Source organism: Ranitomeya imitator, chromosome 1, assembly GCF_032444005.1.
Source record: "Ranitomeya imitator isolate aRanImi1 chromosome 1, aRanImi1.pri, whole genome shotgun sequence".
Taxonomy (NCBI): Eukaryota; Metazoa; Chordata; class Amphibia; order Anura; family Dendrobatidae; genus Ranitomeya; species Ranitomeya imitator.
The window spans coordinates 36,707,096-36,721,101 of NC_091282.1; the positions used below are offsets into that span (position 1 = coordinate 36,707,096).

Here is a 14,006-nt window from a genome sequence, read left to right on the forward strand (position 1 = left end):
TAATGTTCAAAAAGCCATTTTGCTATTCATATTTCATGTATTTCATATTCAACATGCTTTGGCATGATAGAGTTCAACCTTTTTTTTGTATATTGCATATGGAGGTAGCTGCTCCTGGTGCGCACCTTTTCACACTAGTTTGGATGTGCCAGTCGTTTTTCTGTCACTCAACACAGCATTGAAGACTGGTTACTATCCGATTATGTATAGCCAGATATGTGAAGAACATATCATTGACTGTCAATCTAGTAGAAATACAGCTGACCGCACCACCGCTTCTCAAAATAGCCGAGCCTGCTCACCTGCAGTGGAAGCCAGCCGCCGGATCACGGGTGCTGTAGCCGAAGACACATGCTGAACATTCCAATGATGAAGAACAAATAGGCAGCACTCACCGATCCTCCGAGTCAGGTAACTTTATTAACTTACAGTAAAATCTTCACGGCCGGGGGTGTTAATGTTCAGAGTGCGCAAAGCCAGACGACGGCCGTTTCGCACGCTTGATTGGCGCGAAACGGCCGTCGTCTGGCTTTGCGCACTCTGAACATTAACAACCCCGGCCGTGAAGATTTTACTGTAAGTTAATAAAGTTACCTGACTCGGAGGATTGGTGAGTGCTGCCTATTTGTCCTTCATCATTGGAATATCATTGACTGTGTATCCTGGTGCTTAGATTACTTTTTTTTTTGCTCGTGCAATCACACATATAAGGCTTCATAGTTCTACTACTGTATATATACAGTGAGCTTGGTTCCTTTACTGTGTATATAGAGTGATCTTGGTTCTGTTACTGTATATATTCAGTAAATTTGGTTCTGCTTCTTTGTAGCTGTAATTTATTAAGCTCTTTCTTTTATAGCACATCAATAAACTTTATTACAGTGACCACTCACTCCCAGAATAGAGCTATGCTGCAGTTCCCAAAGGTCAGACCCCATCAATCATAAAGCGATTGCCTATCCAAGCCACATAGCCTTCACTTTAGAAAATGAGAAAACCCTTTTAAAGTCTGGAAATCTTAAACCTCAGCAACAAATTTCCAGATTATTGGAGGTCCATGGATTTTTATTTGCATACCCAGTAAACAGCATACATAAAAAGTTCACGTCCAGATCCATTAGAACATTTTCTCATCAGTTGCTGGAGTTTACTTGAGACTCAAAATGAAGGACTATGAAATAGCATGTGATAGCTCCTGTCAAAGCCGCTTCTGTTCCCCGGGCCGCTCGGCAGTGATGTCTGCCATTATTTAGACATTTACCGTCTACAGCGAGCTTTGTATCTGGTCGATCTCTCTTTGTTCTCATACCTCCAAGCTTCTAAATCATTCCCGGCAGATGAATATATTGATTAAATCAGATTACAATAAACCATACTACAAGCGACTTCAGCTAAAAGTCACGTTATTCAAATTGCTAAGAATAATTAAAGCCATTAAAAAGATGGAAATACATGACCCAAATCGTGAAAACCAATTACATCAAAAGTAATAACCTTTATCTTTGCAGATTTTTATTACACGGTCTAGTGAGCAATATCCAGCTGCCATATAGAATGGGCTTCTAGTTACTTTCCTGACCCATATTACATAGAAAATCCATTTTTGGTGGGAAGACTACCCCAACTATTAGCTGGAACCCCCCACAGATGTGCTCTGTATGACTGTATCCTAACTTCACACCATAGGAAAAATTAAGGATTACTCCTCCATCACTTGGATTCCAGTGTAATGGCAGACCAATGGACCGTGTGGGGGTTGCCTGGTTGCTAGGGAATCCCCACATGTATTCAAGCTTACTAGTAGCTGTAAATCATTCAGCTGTGACGATGAAAACTAAATCTCCCGAGCGCGCTTGGGAAAACTCGAGCAACGAATATACTCGCTCATCACTACCTCTTATTGTATTTTATTGCAAAAACACATAATTCTGGAATTTTTATTGTTTTTTCTCGTTACCGATCAGATCAATTTAATTTATATTTTTAGAGATTGGTTGTTTTCTAATGCAGCGATGCCAAATATGTGTATTTTTTATTTTTAATGATGTGCTAAAAGGGGGTTGATTTGAACTTTTGTGGGTTTTTTATTTCATATTTTTAAAAACTTTATTCTTTTACTGTTTACTTTAAATTTGTCATCTGTACTGCAGACGCTGGGAACAACAACGAGACTCAGCACTTGTCACGAGTGTGTCATGTCCTCCTGGGAGATCTGGGGTTAAAAGATCATTAAAAGATCCTATATTAAACGGATTTGGTTTCCTTTGGTGCTGACGAGGATAACGACCCTTTCTCTGCTTATCAGAAACTTGCAGCTCCTTTTCAGCTGCTTCTGATCTGGTCATTACCTCTCCCCATAAAACCTGGCCAGACCTTCTCTGCCTTGCCAGTTAAAGCTTTTCTTCCTAGCTCTTTGGAGACGCTGTGCTGAATCAGAGATCTTTATTGCTACTGGTGACTGTTGTCTGCTGTTTTTGGGTGTATGCTTTCCTTATTGTCCTATTCCCATTTGGTTGGTACATTCCTATCCTTCCCTATAAACCTCTCTACCTTTGGTGAGTATTCGTTGCTTTCTGCTATCGCTGTTTTGTCTTTGAGTCTTGTTGTAACGAATGTAAATGGAGGCACAGATGGTGAAATTCACATTCCTTTTTATTGATATATCTTGTGGAACCTCGGGAACCCGGTCTGGGGGGCTCCGGAGGGGGTGTGATAAACATGAGCTCCAGACACCCGTGGTAAGTTCCCTCGAACATGGTCATATTGGAATGCCTGGGGGACACAGGTGCTATCTCCAGTTAGACCCCAGACTCGTGGCAGCTGTCCCAGTGGGACAGACGGACAAGCAGACTAAGCTGATGACATGGAGCTAATCGATGGGTTCTGGGGGTACGGGTAGGAGCTGGTGTCGGAAGTACTGGCGTTGTCCAGAGGTACAGATGGCTGAATGGCGGGATGAGACAAATGGCATAGACAGAACGGACGTCATCCAGGACAGCTGGGTAACAGGTAGCTGATAGTCTGCAGAGACAAACAGTGTAAGCGGAGCACTGGCAGAACACTTCAGAAGCACATATTAGCTGAAACCGGAAGCTAGCAATGGAAGATAATTGTTTCTCCGACACCCTCCCTATGGTGGAGGGGCTAGAAATAGTAATCACTAACATGCAACTGGTCAGAAGTACTTTTTGAAAAATGAGCGCTGTCTCTTTAAGAGACCAAGAGCATGCGCGCGACCTAAGCACTCTACCCGGGAACCTGAAGGCCACGTGCCAGGAAGCAGGGGAAAGAGGGGAGGCAAAGGCTGCAGCAGTACGGCGTGGAGCCGGCACAGATCAGGAGTCCCGACTGGAACCCCGCGAAGGTACGGGACCGGGTGTAACACTTGTTTACCTTATACATGGGGTGGGGTAGGTGACAGATCAGGGTTCAGCAGGATCCTAGTAAGGTCGGAGACTCGGGCCTCTCTACCTTTCAAGCGTACTCCTGGGACAGGGATAGTTAGGGTCCCAGTTCCAGGGACAGTTTGAGGCCCCCCTTTCCTTACCAAAGACCGTCAAAGCGTGACAGCACTGGAGCAGGGAAGGGTGAGTGAAGAGGGGTTTTCGAAAAGCGAAACACCCCTACGAAGAGTCTGGGTCTGATTAGACAGCTCTTACGTTTGTAATGACGCACTGTCAACAGGTAACACCCAGTTATCAATTGTTTTATACATTTTCAAGAGGAATAACAAAGGAGAGACCCAATGCAAAGTTCTAAGTAAAGATCCTCCAGAAAGATTATTATTGTTAGACATTTCTAGTCAATTTTATGGAGTAGATCTTATTATATCACATGATTAATAGAAAAGATCCGTTATTTTGCTGCCAGGTGGAGTACAATCCCTACTGCCGCTCTTGGTTTGTCTTATTCTGATGATGACTGTGAATTCATTATCCTTTATTATTTTATCTCTTATTCGACGAGAATCTTTGCTCCATACGTTCCATTACTTGTTGTGTCCATCAATCATGTTTATTCATTGCGTGAGCAGAGGAGGCCGAGGGAGAAAATCAGCTTCCAATTGCCGATGTTTACCGCTTATCATTACAAGACAAACCATATTGATTAGTCGAGAATGGAAGTCCTTGGGATATAGGAACGAAACATACTAATGGCTCTATTATCTATTAATTGTACTACTAGAAAAATAAATATATTAATCAGTGAAGTCGCTCAATGGATGAGACGCTGATATTCAGGAAATTTTTCTTTCTCTTTTTGTATGCATTGTTTTAGCAAGCCAAGGTTTGTGCTTAGTATATACATTAGTAATAAATCAAAGGAGCATAGGACTGAGTGTGGAGTACAAACAGGCAGCAGATTAAAAAATATGATATTTTTTACACTCGGGAACTGCAACACTGAGAATGATAAGTCTCAGAATCATCAAAATCACAGGAAACAAATGACTGATCTGCAAATGGTGAAAATATAGAAACAAAATTTTCAAAACCTTTTGATTTTTTTAGTCTGGAGTCCGAGCCTCGTCCGCTATCATTGAGGTTATTAATGGTCGTCTGAGGAAGGTTCTGCACCAGTGGTGCGGTCATTTCTCCAAAGTGTCCCACTAGCCAATTTTCAACATGACAATCCCAAGCTGCATGTTACTCATGCTACTGTGAGCGGCCTGGGTGGTCAAAACGTGCTACCATGGCTGCAGCATCTCCAGACTTGTCTCCAAAATATAATAATAGTATGTGAAGGGTAAAAATAGAATTCAAAGAATCGATTCACAAGACCCTGGTCCAGCAACCATACCAGAGGCCCATGGTCATCCCTTCTAATTAGTTGGCCAACTTTATATCACGCGTACGTCATGTCATGTACCGACATCACCACACTGTACCTACAAATCAAAAGAGGCACAGGGTTGCCAGCAGGAAGGAGGCTGTTCGCAGGGTTCCTGTCCGGCAGATACACATCACTGATGGGGACACTGAACCAGGTTTCTTGCGAATCGATTTGCCTGTTTTCAGTTTAAGAAAACATGTCATCTGATCCATTGTGCCGAAACCACGAGCTGTCAGATGCAAGATTGCAACCAAATATATGTTTCACTGAAACGATCCGCATTACAGAGGGGATAGACTTTGAAGATCCAGCAAAGGAACATAGCTGGAGACCAGAGTTGTGGGGCTGTAGATGGGTAACTCTATTCTTTCTCTATGGGACTGGTGGAGAAATCAAAGTGCGGAGCTCTGCAGACCCAGCGGCAGCTGGGCAAGAACACCATGCTCCATACTAATGAGAATGACCCCTGTTCTGGCCATCAATGGGGGTTCTGGCGGTTGGATGTGTAAATTATCACTGATCCCATTGATAGGTGAAAATAGGTGATAGGTGAAAAACCCCTTTTCATTGGACAAACACTTTAAGGTCTCAGAAACCCAAATACATACCTGTGATTCCTCAAGTACTTCTATAGCACAAGTGCTCCTCACAGTTTTTTTTTGGAGCGTTTCTGTAGGAACTTTTGCTGTTGTGAACATGTCTTAACCAAATTTTGGTACATTTTGGCACAATTTGTCTCTCCTAGTCACTGTGTCACGGGGCTACCGAGAGGTTCCAGAGAACTGCAGCGCTTTGGGCCTCGTTCACACACAGTGAACAGAAGTTCTTCTCCTGTGTTCTGACCTGGCTGCTTTGCGCCAGCAGTGAAGGAGTTAACCTTATTGCTGAGTTGCTGAGAGCTGGGTCTCTCAGCTGAAATGGATTTTGTAATCTCATCCTCTATATAGACTCAGCCCTGACTACAGCTATTGTCAGTGATCAGTTCAGCTGCCTGGCTTGGAGGTTGATGGAGCGTAGAGTTGGAGTTTGGAGGTTTATTTACAGAGATTGGTGTCTGCTGTTTTGGTTGCATGTTAAACCTGTTTTCCTTCCTAGTTTTTTCCTTCTCTTCCCTTCTCTGTGTTTCCTCTGTGGTTGAGTGAGCATTTGGTGAGTTTGAGACTTTTAGTTACCTTGTCTGTATACCCTGTTAGTTGTTGTGTTTATACACTGGCGCAGTCCACCTCCCTTGGGGGGAGAGGGGGCCACTGATAGGGCCTGCACAGGAGACAGGGAAACGCTGGCGGCTCAGGTCTCCTAACCATCATAGGTACCCCTGAGATAAGGGAAAGCCAGGGCCCCGTTATAGTGGCAGGGACAGGTGCGGGTCCCAGTACGCTGTCCTGCCCCTTTATCGCCGTTAACAGCGTGACACACTGTTTGTGGCTCATTGATAGGAGGAAGTTTGCTGCAAAGTTGGTGTGGCTTTATATATGCCAAATTTTGGGGGTAAAAAATTAGAATAATAAAAAAAAATCCAACCAAAGTTGTGTCAAGTTAGATAAAAGTGAATCAAATTTAGCATTCATCATGAACCACTAGCAAATGTGGTGCAATTTAAAGCCGACAAGTGTAAATTTACAATGTGTATATATTAGGAGGCATGAGAAGGACACAGCTGGATAATATCATCTGGACTTTCTTGGGTAGATACTGTTTTCTTTTTACAGCTTTAAGCATTAAATATGTTTTTCTCTTTACATTTTTTATGCAGATAATTTTCATCTCTAATCTTTTATCTACATTTCAGGCCGGATTTTTCCGTCTTCCCCACGGAGATTATTTCATTGAACCTTTACATAATAAGGAAGCTGCAGGGAGGCAGCATAAGCATATAATATACAAGAGAGAAGCGGCATCCCGGCAGCGGCATCGCAGAGACCTTCACGTCACTGGGAATCGCTCGTGTGGAGTAATTGGTAGGAATTTCACTATATGTATGTTAAGTTGCGGTGATGAAATGATTCAGAAGCGTTACCTCTGGCACTGGCGGCTATTCCTGCATTGTAAATGATTGATCTCTGCTTAAACCTGACTTCAAACGCAGGAATCGTGTAGAAAACATGGCGCTCGAACACCATACAGTCTTTTTGAGGGGTTTCTTCAACTTGTCACTCCAATTTAAGGCTTGAGGACCAATTGGTTCTGTTTTTTTTGTGTTACCTCTTTCTGATGAGATCTTTCCAGACAACAATGTCAACCTTATTTTTTATTTTACATATTTGGATTAATTTCTCCACAAAACTTCACGTTACCTATTTTACAAAGCAAATTCTGCATGTACATTAATACCGAGAAGCTCTACTTCTCTGCATTTCATTTCCTAATACAATCTCAGGTCCCTCTATTTTACCCCAGGAATGGGAAACTTCTAGAGATGATGTTTCATGGTGGATTGAATTTGCCCCGAATTTCACAAAACAATTTGGATTCTCCCATTCACTTCGTGTGATAGGGCGGCCATTTGGCTGAATTATAGAGGGCTTTGAAAAAGAATACTCAACACGTCCTCTTCCGTGATCTTCCCTCTCCGGTAGGGCTTCCAGCAGCAAATAGGCCTCCTAGATCATGACATCATGCTACGTATTGATGACTAGGCCTTGGCCACGCAGATCATGAGTCGGAGGCTTATTTGTGGTTGGAAATACTGGCAACTAATGATGATCTCTAAAAATCCAAAAAGTACATGTGTATGACCAGACAGGGGCCTGTGGTAGTCAGGTAGGTGAGCAGCAAGGTTTTTTTTCACCACATGTTTTTTCACCACAAATTCAAGCAAACTCCCGATTTCGACTTTCATCAGATTTGCTTATCACTAGAGCCTTCCTCTATGACCACTTTTGGTTTAATATATGGGGCCATATTATCCTGTTCTCTTTGTGGTTGTAGTCTCACTGCCTTGTTCTTTTTTGGTGGAGCTTCACCGCCCTGTTCTCTTCATGGGTGGAGAATCACTGCACTGTTCTCTGCATGGGTGGATGCTCATTGCTCTGTATTCTTTATGGATGGAGGCTCATTGCCCTGCCCTCTTAGTGGATGGAGCCTCACTGCTCTACTCTTTTCATAAGTGAAGCCTGACTGCTCTGTTCTCTTCATAGCTGGAGGCCCATTGCTCTGTTCTCTTCATGAGTTGAGCCAAACTACAATGTTCTCTTCATGGGTGGAGCCTCACTGCCCTGTTCTCTTTATGGGTGGTGCTTCACTGCTCAAATCTCTTCATGGGTGGAGCCTCACTGCACTGTTCTCTTCATGGGTGGTGCTTCACTGCCCTATTCTTTTCATGGGCGGAGCTTCACTGCACTGTTCTCTTCATGGGTGGAGCCTCGCTGCACTGTTCTCTTCATGGGTGGAGCCTCACTGCACTGTTCTCTTCATGGGTGGAGCCTCACTGCCCTGTTCTCCCTATGGATGGTGCTTTACTGCACTGTTCTCTTCATGGGTGGTGCTTCACTGCCCTAATCTCTTCATGGGTGGTGCTTCACTGTCCTAATCTCTTCATGGGTGGAGCCTCACTGCCCTGTTCTCTTCATGGGTGGAGCCTCACTGCACTCTTCTCTTCATGGGTGGTGCTTCACTGCCCTAATCTCTTCATGGGTGGAGCCTTGCTGCACTGTTCTCTTCATGGGTGGAGCCTCACTGCACTGTTCTCTTCATGGGTGGAGCCTCACTGCACTGTTCTCTTCATGGGTGGACCTCACTGCCCTGTTCTCTTTATGGGTGGTGCTTCACTGCTCTAATCTCTTCATGGGTGGAGCCTCACTGCACTGTTCTCTTCATGGGTGGTGCTTCACTGCTGTAATCTCTTCATGGGTGGAGCCTCACTGCACTGTTCTCTTCATGGGTGGAGCCTCGCTGCTCTGTTCTCTTCATGGGTGGAGCCTCACTGCACTGTTCTCTTCATGGGTGGAGCCTCACTGCCCTGTTCTCCTTATGGATGGTGCTTCACTGCACTGTTCTCTTCATGGGTGGTGCTTCACTGCCCTAATCTCTTCATGGGTGGTGCTTCACTGTCCTAATCTCTTCATGGGTGGAGCCTCACTGCCCTGTTCTCTTCATGGGTGGAGCCTCACTGCACTCTTCTCTTCATGGGTGGTGCTTCACTGCCCTAATCTCTTCATGGGTGGAGCCTCACTGCACTGTTCTCTTCATGGGTGGAGCCTCGCTGCTCTGTTCTCTTCATGGGTGGAGCCTCACTGCACTGTTCTCTTCATGGGTGGAGCCTCACTGCCCTGTTCTCCCTATGGATGGTGCTTCACTGCACTGTTCTCTTCATGGGTGGTGCTTCACTGCCCTAATCTCTTCATGGGTGGTGCTTCACTGTCCTAATCTCTTCATGGGTGGAGCCTCACTGCCCTGTTCTCTTCATGGGTGGAGCCTCACTGCACTCTTCTCTTCATGGGTGGTGCTTCACTGCCCTAATCTCTTCATGGGTGGAGCCTCACTGCACTGTTCTCTTCATGGGTGGAGCCTCGCTGCTCTGTTCTCTTCATGGGTGGAGCCTCACTGCACTGTTCTCTTCATGGGTGGAGCCTCACTGCCCTGTTCTCCCTATGGATGGTGCTTCACTGCACTGTTCTCTTCATGGGTGGTGCTTCACTGCCCTAATCTCTTCATGGGTGGTGCTTCACTGTCCTAATCTCTTCATGGGTGGAGCCTCACTGCCCTGTTCTCTTCATGGGTGGAGCCTCACTGCCCTGTTCTCCCTATGGGTGGTGCTTCACTGCACTGTTCTCTTCATGGGTGGTGCTTCACTGCACTGTTCTCTTCATGGGTGGTGCTTCACAGCCCTAATCTCTTCATGGGAGGAACCTCACTGCCCTGTTTCCTTCATGGGTGGTGCTTCACTGCCCTTTGTGGGTGGAGTCTCTCTGACTTATTCCCTCGATGGGTGGAGCCTTACTATCTTATTTTCTTAATGGGTGGAAGATCACTACCTTGTTTTCTTCATGGGTAAAGCCTGTATTCCCTGTTTACTTAATTTTTATCCTGGGTTGCGTCTATGTGAATTATTTTCTGTTATCAAGAAAGATAAAGGTGTTGTCACTTGTCAAGGTTGTCTTTAAATTAAAAATCAAAATAAAAGTCTAGCAGCTGTAAAATAATAAAATATCCATTAGTTGTTTCTTATTATCCAGCGATGCAGCTCCTTTGGTCCCTGATATTCCTGTTGTAATGGCATCACATCCATCATTCACCTGATAGTGGATCTCATCGGTCACATGTCATTCATACAAATGTCACTGCTGAGGCTAATGGTTTACTGCAGTCATACCTTGAATGATCAATGTGACATCATTAATGAAGGACTGGTAGGGACTATCCCTTTTGTTAAGAATGTCAGATGTGTTGAAACTTTATGTGTTGAAACTTGACTCAATGGTTACTGAGACACAAAGTGATTGTATTTGAGTGGCATATATATATATATATATATATATATATATATATATATATATATATATATATACAGGATTAGGCAGTGTGATACATAATACAGACTGCAAAAATCTATAATCCTGTAATGTGGCAGGTTGTCATATGATGTTTTGTCATTGAATGGCTAAATTTCCATTTTCTGTGTTTTAGTTTTATCCTCCCTTTTGCCCAAGAATCATAACTTTTGTAATTTTGCATGTATACACCCGTAAATAGGCTTGGACTGGCATACCGGAGAACAGGAGAATCCTCCGGTGGGCCCCTATGCAAGTGTAATCCACTTACCCACAACATGAGATCACATATTTATTCACTATGTGCAGATAAAAGAAGGATCTCACCATTTATTCAACAAACTACCTAGTTTATATTTATATAGAAGCAGAAGTAAATTTGTGAAAGAGGGTAATAATAGTATGTGCATGAAGCTGGGTGGGTCACCAGAGTCAATGTAACTGGTGGGTCCTTGCCACCCCAGTCCAAAACTGCCTGGAAAGGCTTGTTTATTGTGGGACGAGTTGTCGTTTTTAAATATGCCATTCACATTATAAAACAATGTATTGAAGAAGGTTAAAAAAAATTATAAGTGCATTAAAAATGTAGAAAAAAATGCAATTCCATGACTGTTTTTTAGATTTCATTTTTAGGATGTTGAGTGAGTGGTAAAAATGACCTGACAATATTATCGCCTGCATCCAAATGATTGCTGTGATACTAGATTTGTATTATTTTTTTTTTATTTGTGGTTAAAGCTTTGTAAACTTTGTGAAAATAAATATTGTTTGTGCCAAAATTTTCAATTTTTTTTTAATTTTTCCATCAAAAGTCTTTTTTTTTGTGCACCAAGCTGTAGGTTTTATTGATACCGCACAATATTTATGCGATGTTTTGATCGCTTTTTATTGCATTTTCGGAGGGAGACGCGGTGACCACAGAAATAGAAAATCTGGAATTTTTTATTCTTTATGCCATTTACTCTATGGGAAAATAATTTTATATTTTCATAGATTGGATGTGGTGATATTAAATATTTATTTCTGTTTATTTTTTTTTGTTTTGTTTTGGAAAAGGCGTGGTGGTTCAAACGTTTATGTTTTTATTGTTTTTTTATGTTTTAAAAATAATTTTTTAATTATTACTTTAATTTTATTTATTTTTTATTCTCTCTAATGATTTGGACCTGTTTGCTGGTTTGGTCGCTTTCTACCATATACTCCAATACTTCAGTATTGGAGTATATGGTAAAAATCACAACAGTCTCCTATGAAGCCAAGTCACAGGCTGGTCTTCATAGGAGTACAAAGATGACAGTGACTGAGGCCTTCAGCTAACCTCAGTCTGCTATTGCAATGCATGAGCAGCCCATCTTTATGTTGCAGGGGTGGTTAATGGGCACCTGAACGGACACCGACACTGGTGTTGCGCCACTTCTTTAAGTAGGTGAACAGCAGTGATCGGAGCTGGATCCTATTGCTGCTGTTAGAGGCTTGTATAAAACAGCCTGCACTTGCGGGCGCAGCTCCTGAGCCTGCTACACACACTTGCACCTGACTTTGTACTTCCTATGTCTCGAAAATGTTAAAATGGTTTTACTTTCTTGGTCAGTTATTACATTTTGTAGTCAGCTATAATTTTGATAAAAGAGATTCACTATCTGTAAGTGATAAAATATAGGAAAGAAAAAGCCAAAGGAACATGAAAAATGAAAAAGGGAATGATGAATAAATCTGTCGAAAATAGAATTGGGTAGCCTCGCTTGAATTTAGGCAGGAAATTTGATTTGCTTCGAAGTTATCCAATGCAAATCGAACTTTGCTAATTGTATTCTTAGATCTCTCCAGACTTTGAAGGAAGAAAAAAAATGACTAACCTGTCTGGTCACCCCCCCGCCGGTGCATCCATCAGCTCCCTTCAGTCATTGGTGCAGCTCCCAGACAAGTGCGCATCCGCGTAGCTCCTAGTCATCTACGCAACAACCGGCAATCTACACAGCTCCATCCATCTGGCTCCCGAGCTATGTCTTCCCTGGCTCATCCATAATCATCACTCACTACTGGGCCTTCTGGTGCCGAATTGGCCTCCGACATCAATATGCGCGTTGTGACTTCAAAGGCCTATTCAGTACAAAAAGCCCCGGCGCCAAGTGAAGATGACGGAAGAGCCATGAGAACGTCGCACACAGTGTCGGTGAGAGCTGCTCAAAGGCGGGCGGCAGCCGTCGGACACATGAGTGGCGAGGTCCTGTTTTGTTTTTTCTTCAGGTCCTCTTCAAATCGGCAAAATGACAAATCACAAAAAAAAATAAGGTTCTGGAGATCCTGATTTTTTTTCCCCAAAAAATGATGGTGAATTTGATTGGCCTCGAACCGATTTGCACGTTTGTAGTAACAGGAAAAAATACAATTACAGTGTGTAGACACGGGAATAAACCTAATGGAAGCCATAAGTGCGGTATAACAGTACAACACAGTCATGGACATTATAGGGAATTACGGCTTAGAAAGGGAAAATCTCCCCTGTAAATACATAGAAGAGTAATAGAGCCGAAAGAAAACCTCCGATTCCATTCAGAGGCAGAAATGTATAAAATGAACACCGATAAATAGCCCCATGATGCAAATTATTGACTTCATGGAGACCATTTGTGGCTAAAGCAAGAAGAATGACTTTAAAAAGGGACTTAGAAGCAAATTTGTAGCTAAGGGTAAAAATAATAAGAATACCCCAGCCACCCAAAAAAAAAATAATACTGATCTACATTACATTTTTCATAGAGTGATTTAGACATTAGTGATAGTATTCATGGTAATATTCACAGTGGGCAGCACAGCGGCACAGTAGCACTGCAGGCTTACAGCTCTGGGGTCCTGGGTTCGATTTCCACCAAGAAAAATATCTGCAAGGAGTTTGTATGTTCCTCCCTGTGTTTGCTTGAGTTTCCACCATGTTCTCGGATTTCCTCCCAAACTCCAAAGACATCCTGATAGGGAACCTAAATTGTGAGCCCCAATGGGGACAGCGATGATGAAGTCTGTAAAGGCTGCGTAATTAAAGGCGCTATGTAAATGAGTAAAATAAATAGTGGTACTAGAGAAGCTCAATGGTTACAACAATCCCCAGCATCTCTAGTGGCTTATGTTCTTGATTGTGTTATTGGTGATATTCATTATCCATGGTGGCCTAGGGTGGCATTTGTATAATATCCCTGGAGTTCTAGGGGGTAGCTCCAATAAAACCATGGTCAGTATTTTACATCAGTATTTCTAAGCCAAAACAAATAGTGGGTAAAAAATGCTGAAGCGGTTATGTGTTTCTTTTATGCTTTTCCTCTGATTGTTCCACTCCTAGTTTACTGACCAAATACTGAACATGTGAACGTGGCCTTAAGTTGATAATTTATTATTATTATTTATTTATATAGCACCATTGATTCCATGGTGCTTTACATGAGAAGGGGTTACATACAAATTACAGATCACTTACAGTAAGCAAACTAACAATTACAGACTTATACAGAGGGGAGAGGACCCTGCCCTTGCGGGCTTACATTCTACAGGATGGTGGGGAAGGAGACAGTACGTTGAGGGTTGTAGGAGCTCCGGTGTTGGTGAGGCGGTAGCTCCATTAGTGGTGAGGAGGCAGCGGGGTCAGTGCAGGCTGTAGGCTTTCCTGAAGAGATGGGTTTTCAGGTTCCATCT

General features: G+C 43.0%; 1 protein-coding gene across 1 annotated transcript in view; it reads left to right on the forward strand.

Moving 5' to 3' along the window:
• ADAMTS12 (ADAM metallopeptidase with thrombospondin type 1 motif 12) overlaps positions 1-14,006 on the forward strand; it is a 601,127-nt gene that overhangs the window by 256,717 nt on the left and 330,404 nt on the right. Inside the window, exon 3 of the mRNA XM_069745983.1 lies at positions 6,623-6,791. Coding sequence (XP_069602084.1) covers positions 6,623-6,791 — 169 coding nt within the window. The remainder of the gene's footprint in view (positions 1-6,622; positions 6,792-14,006) is intronic.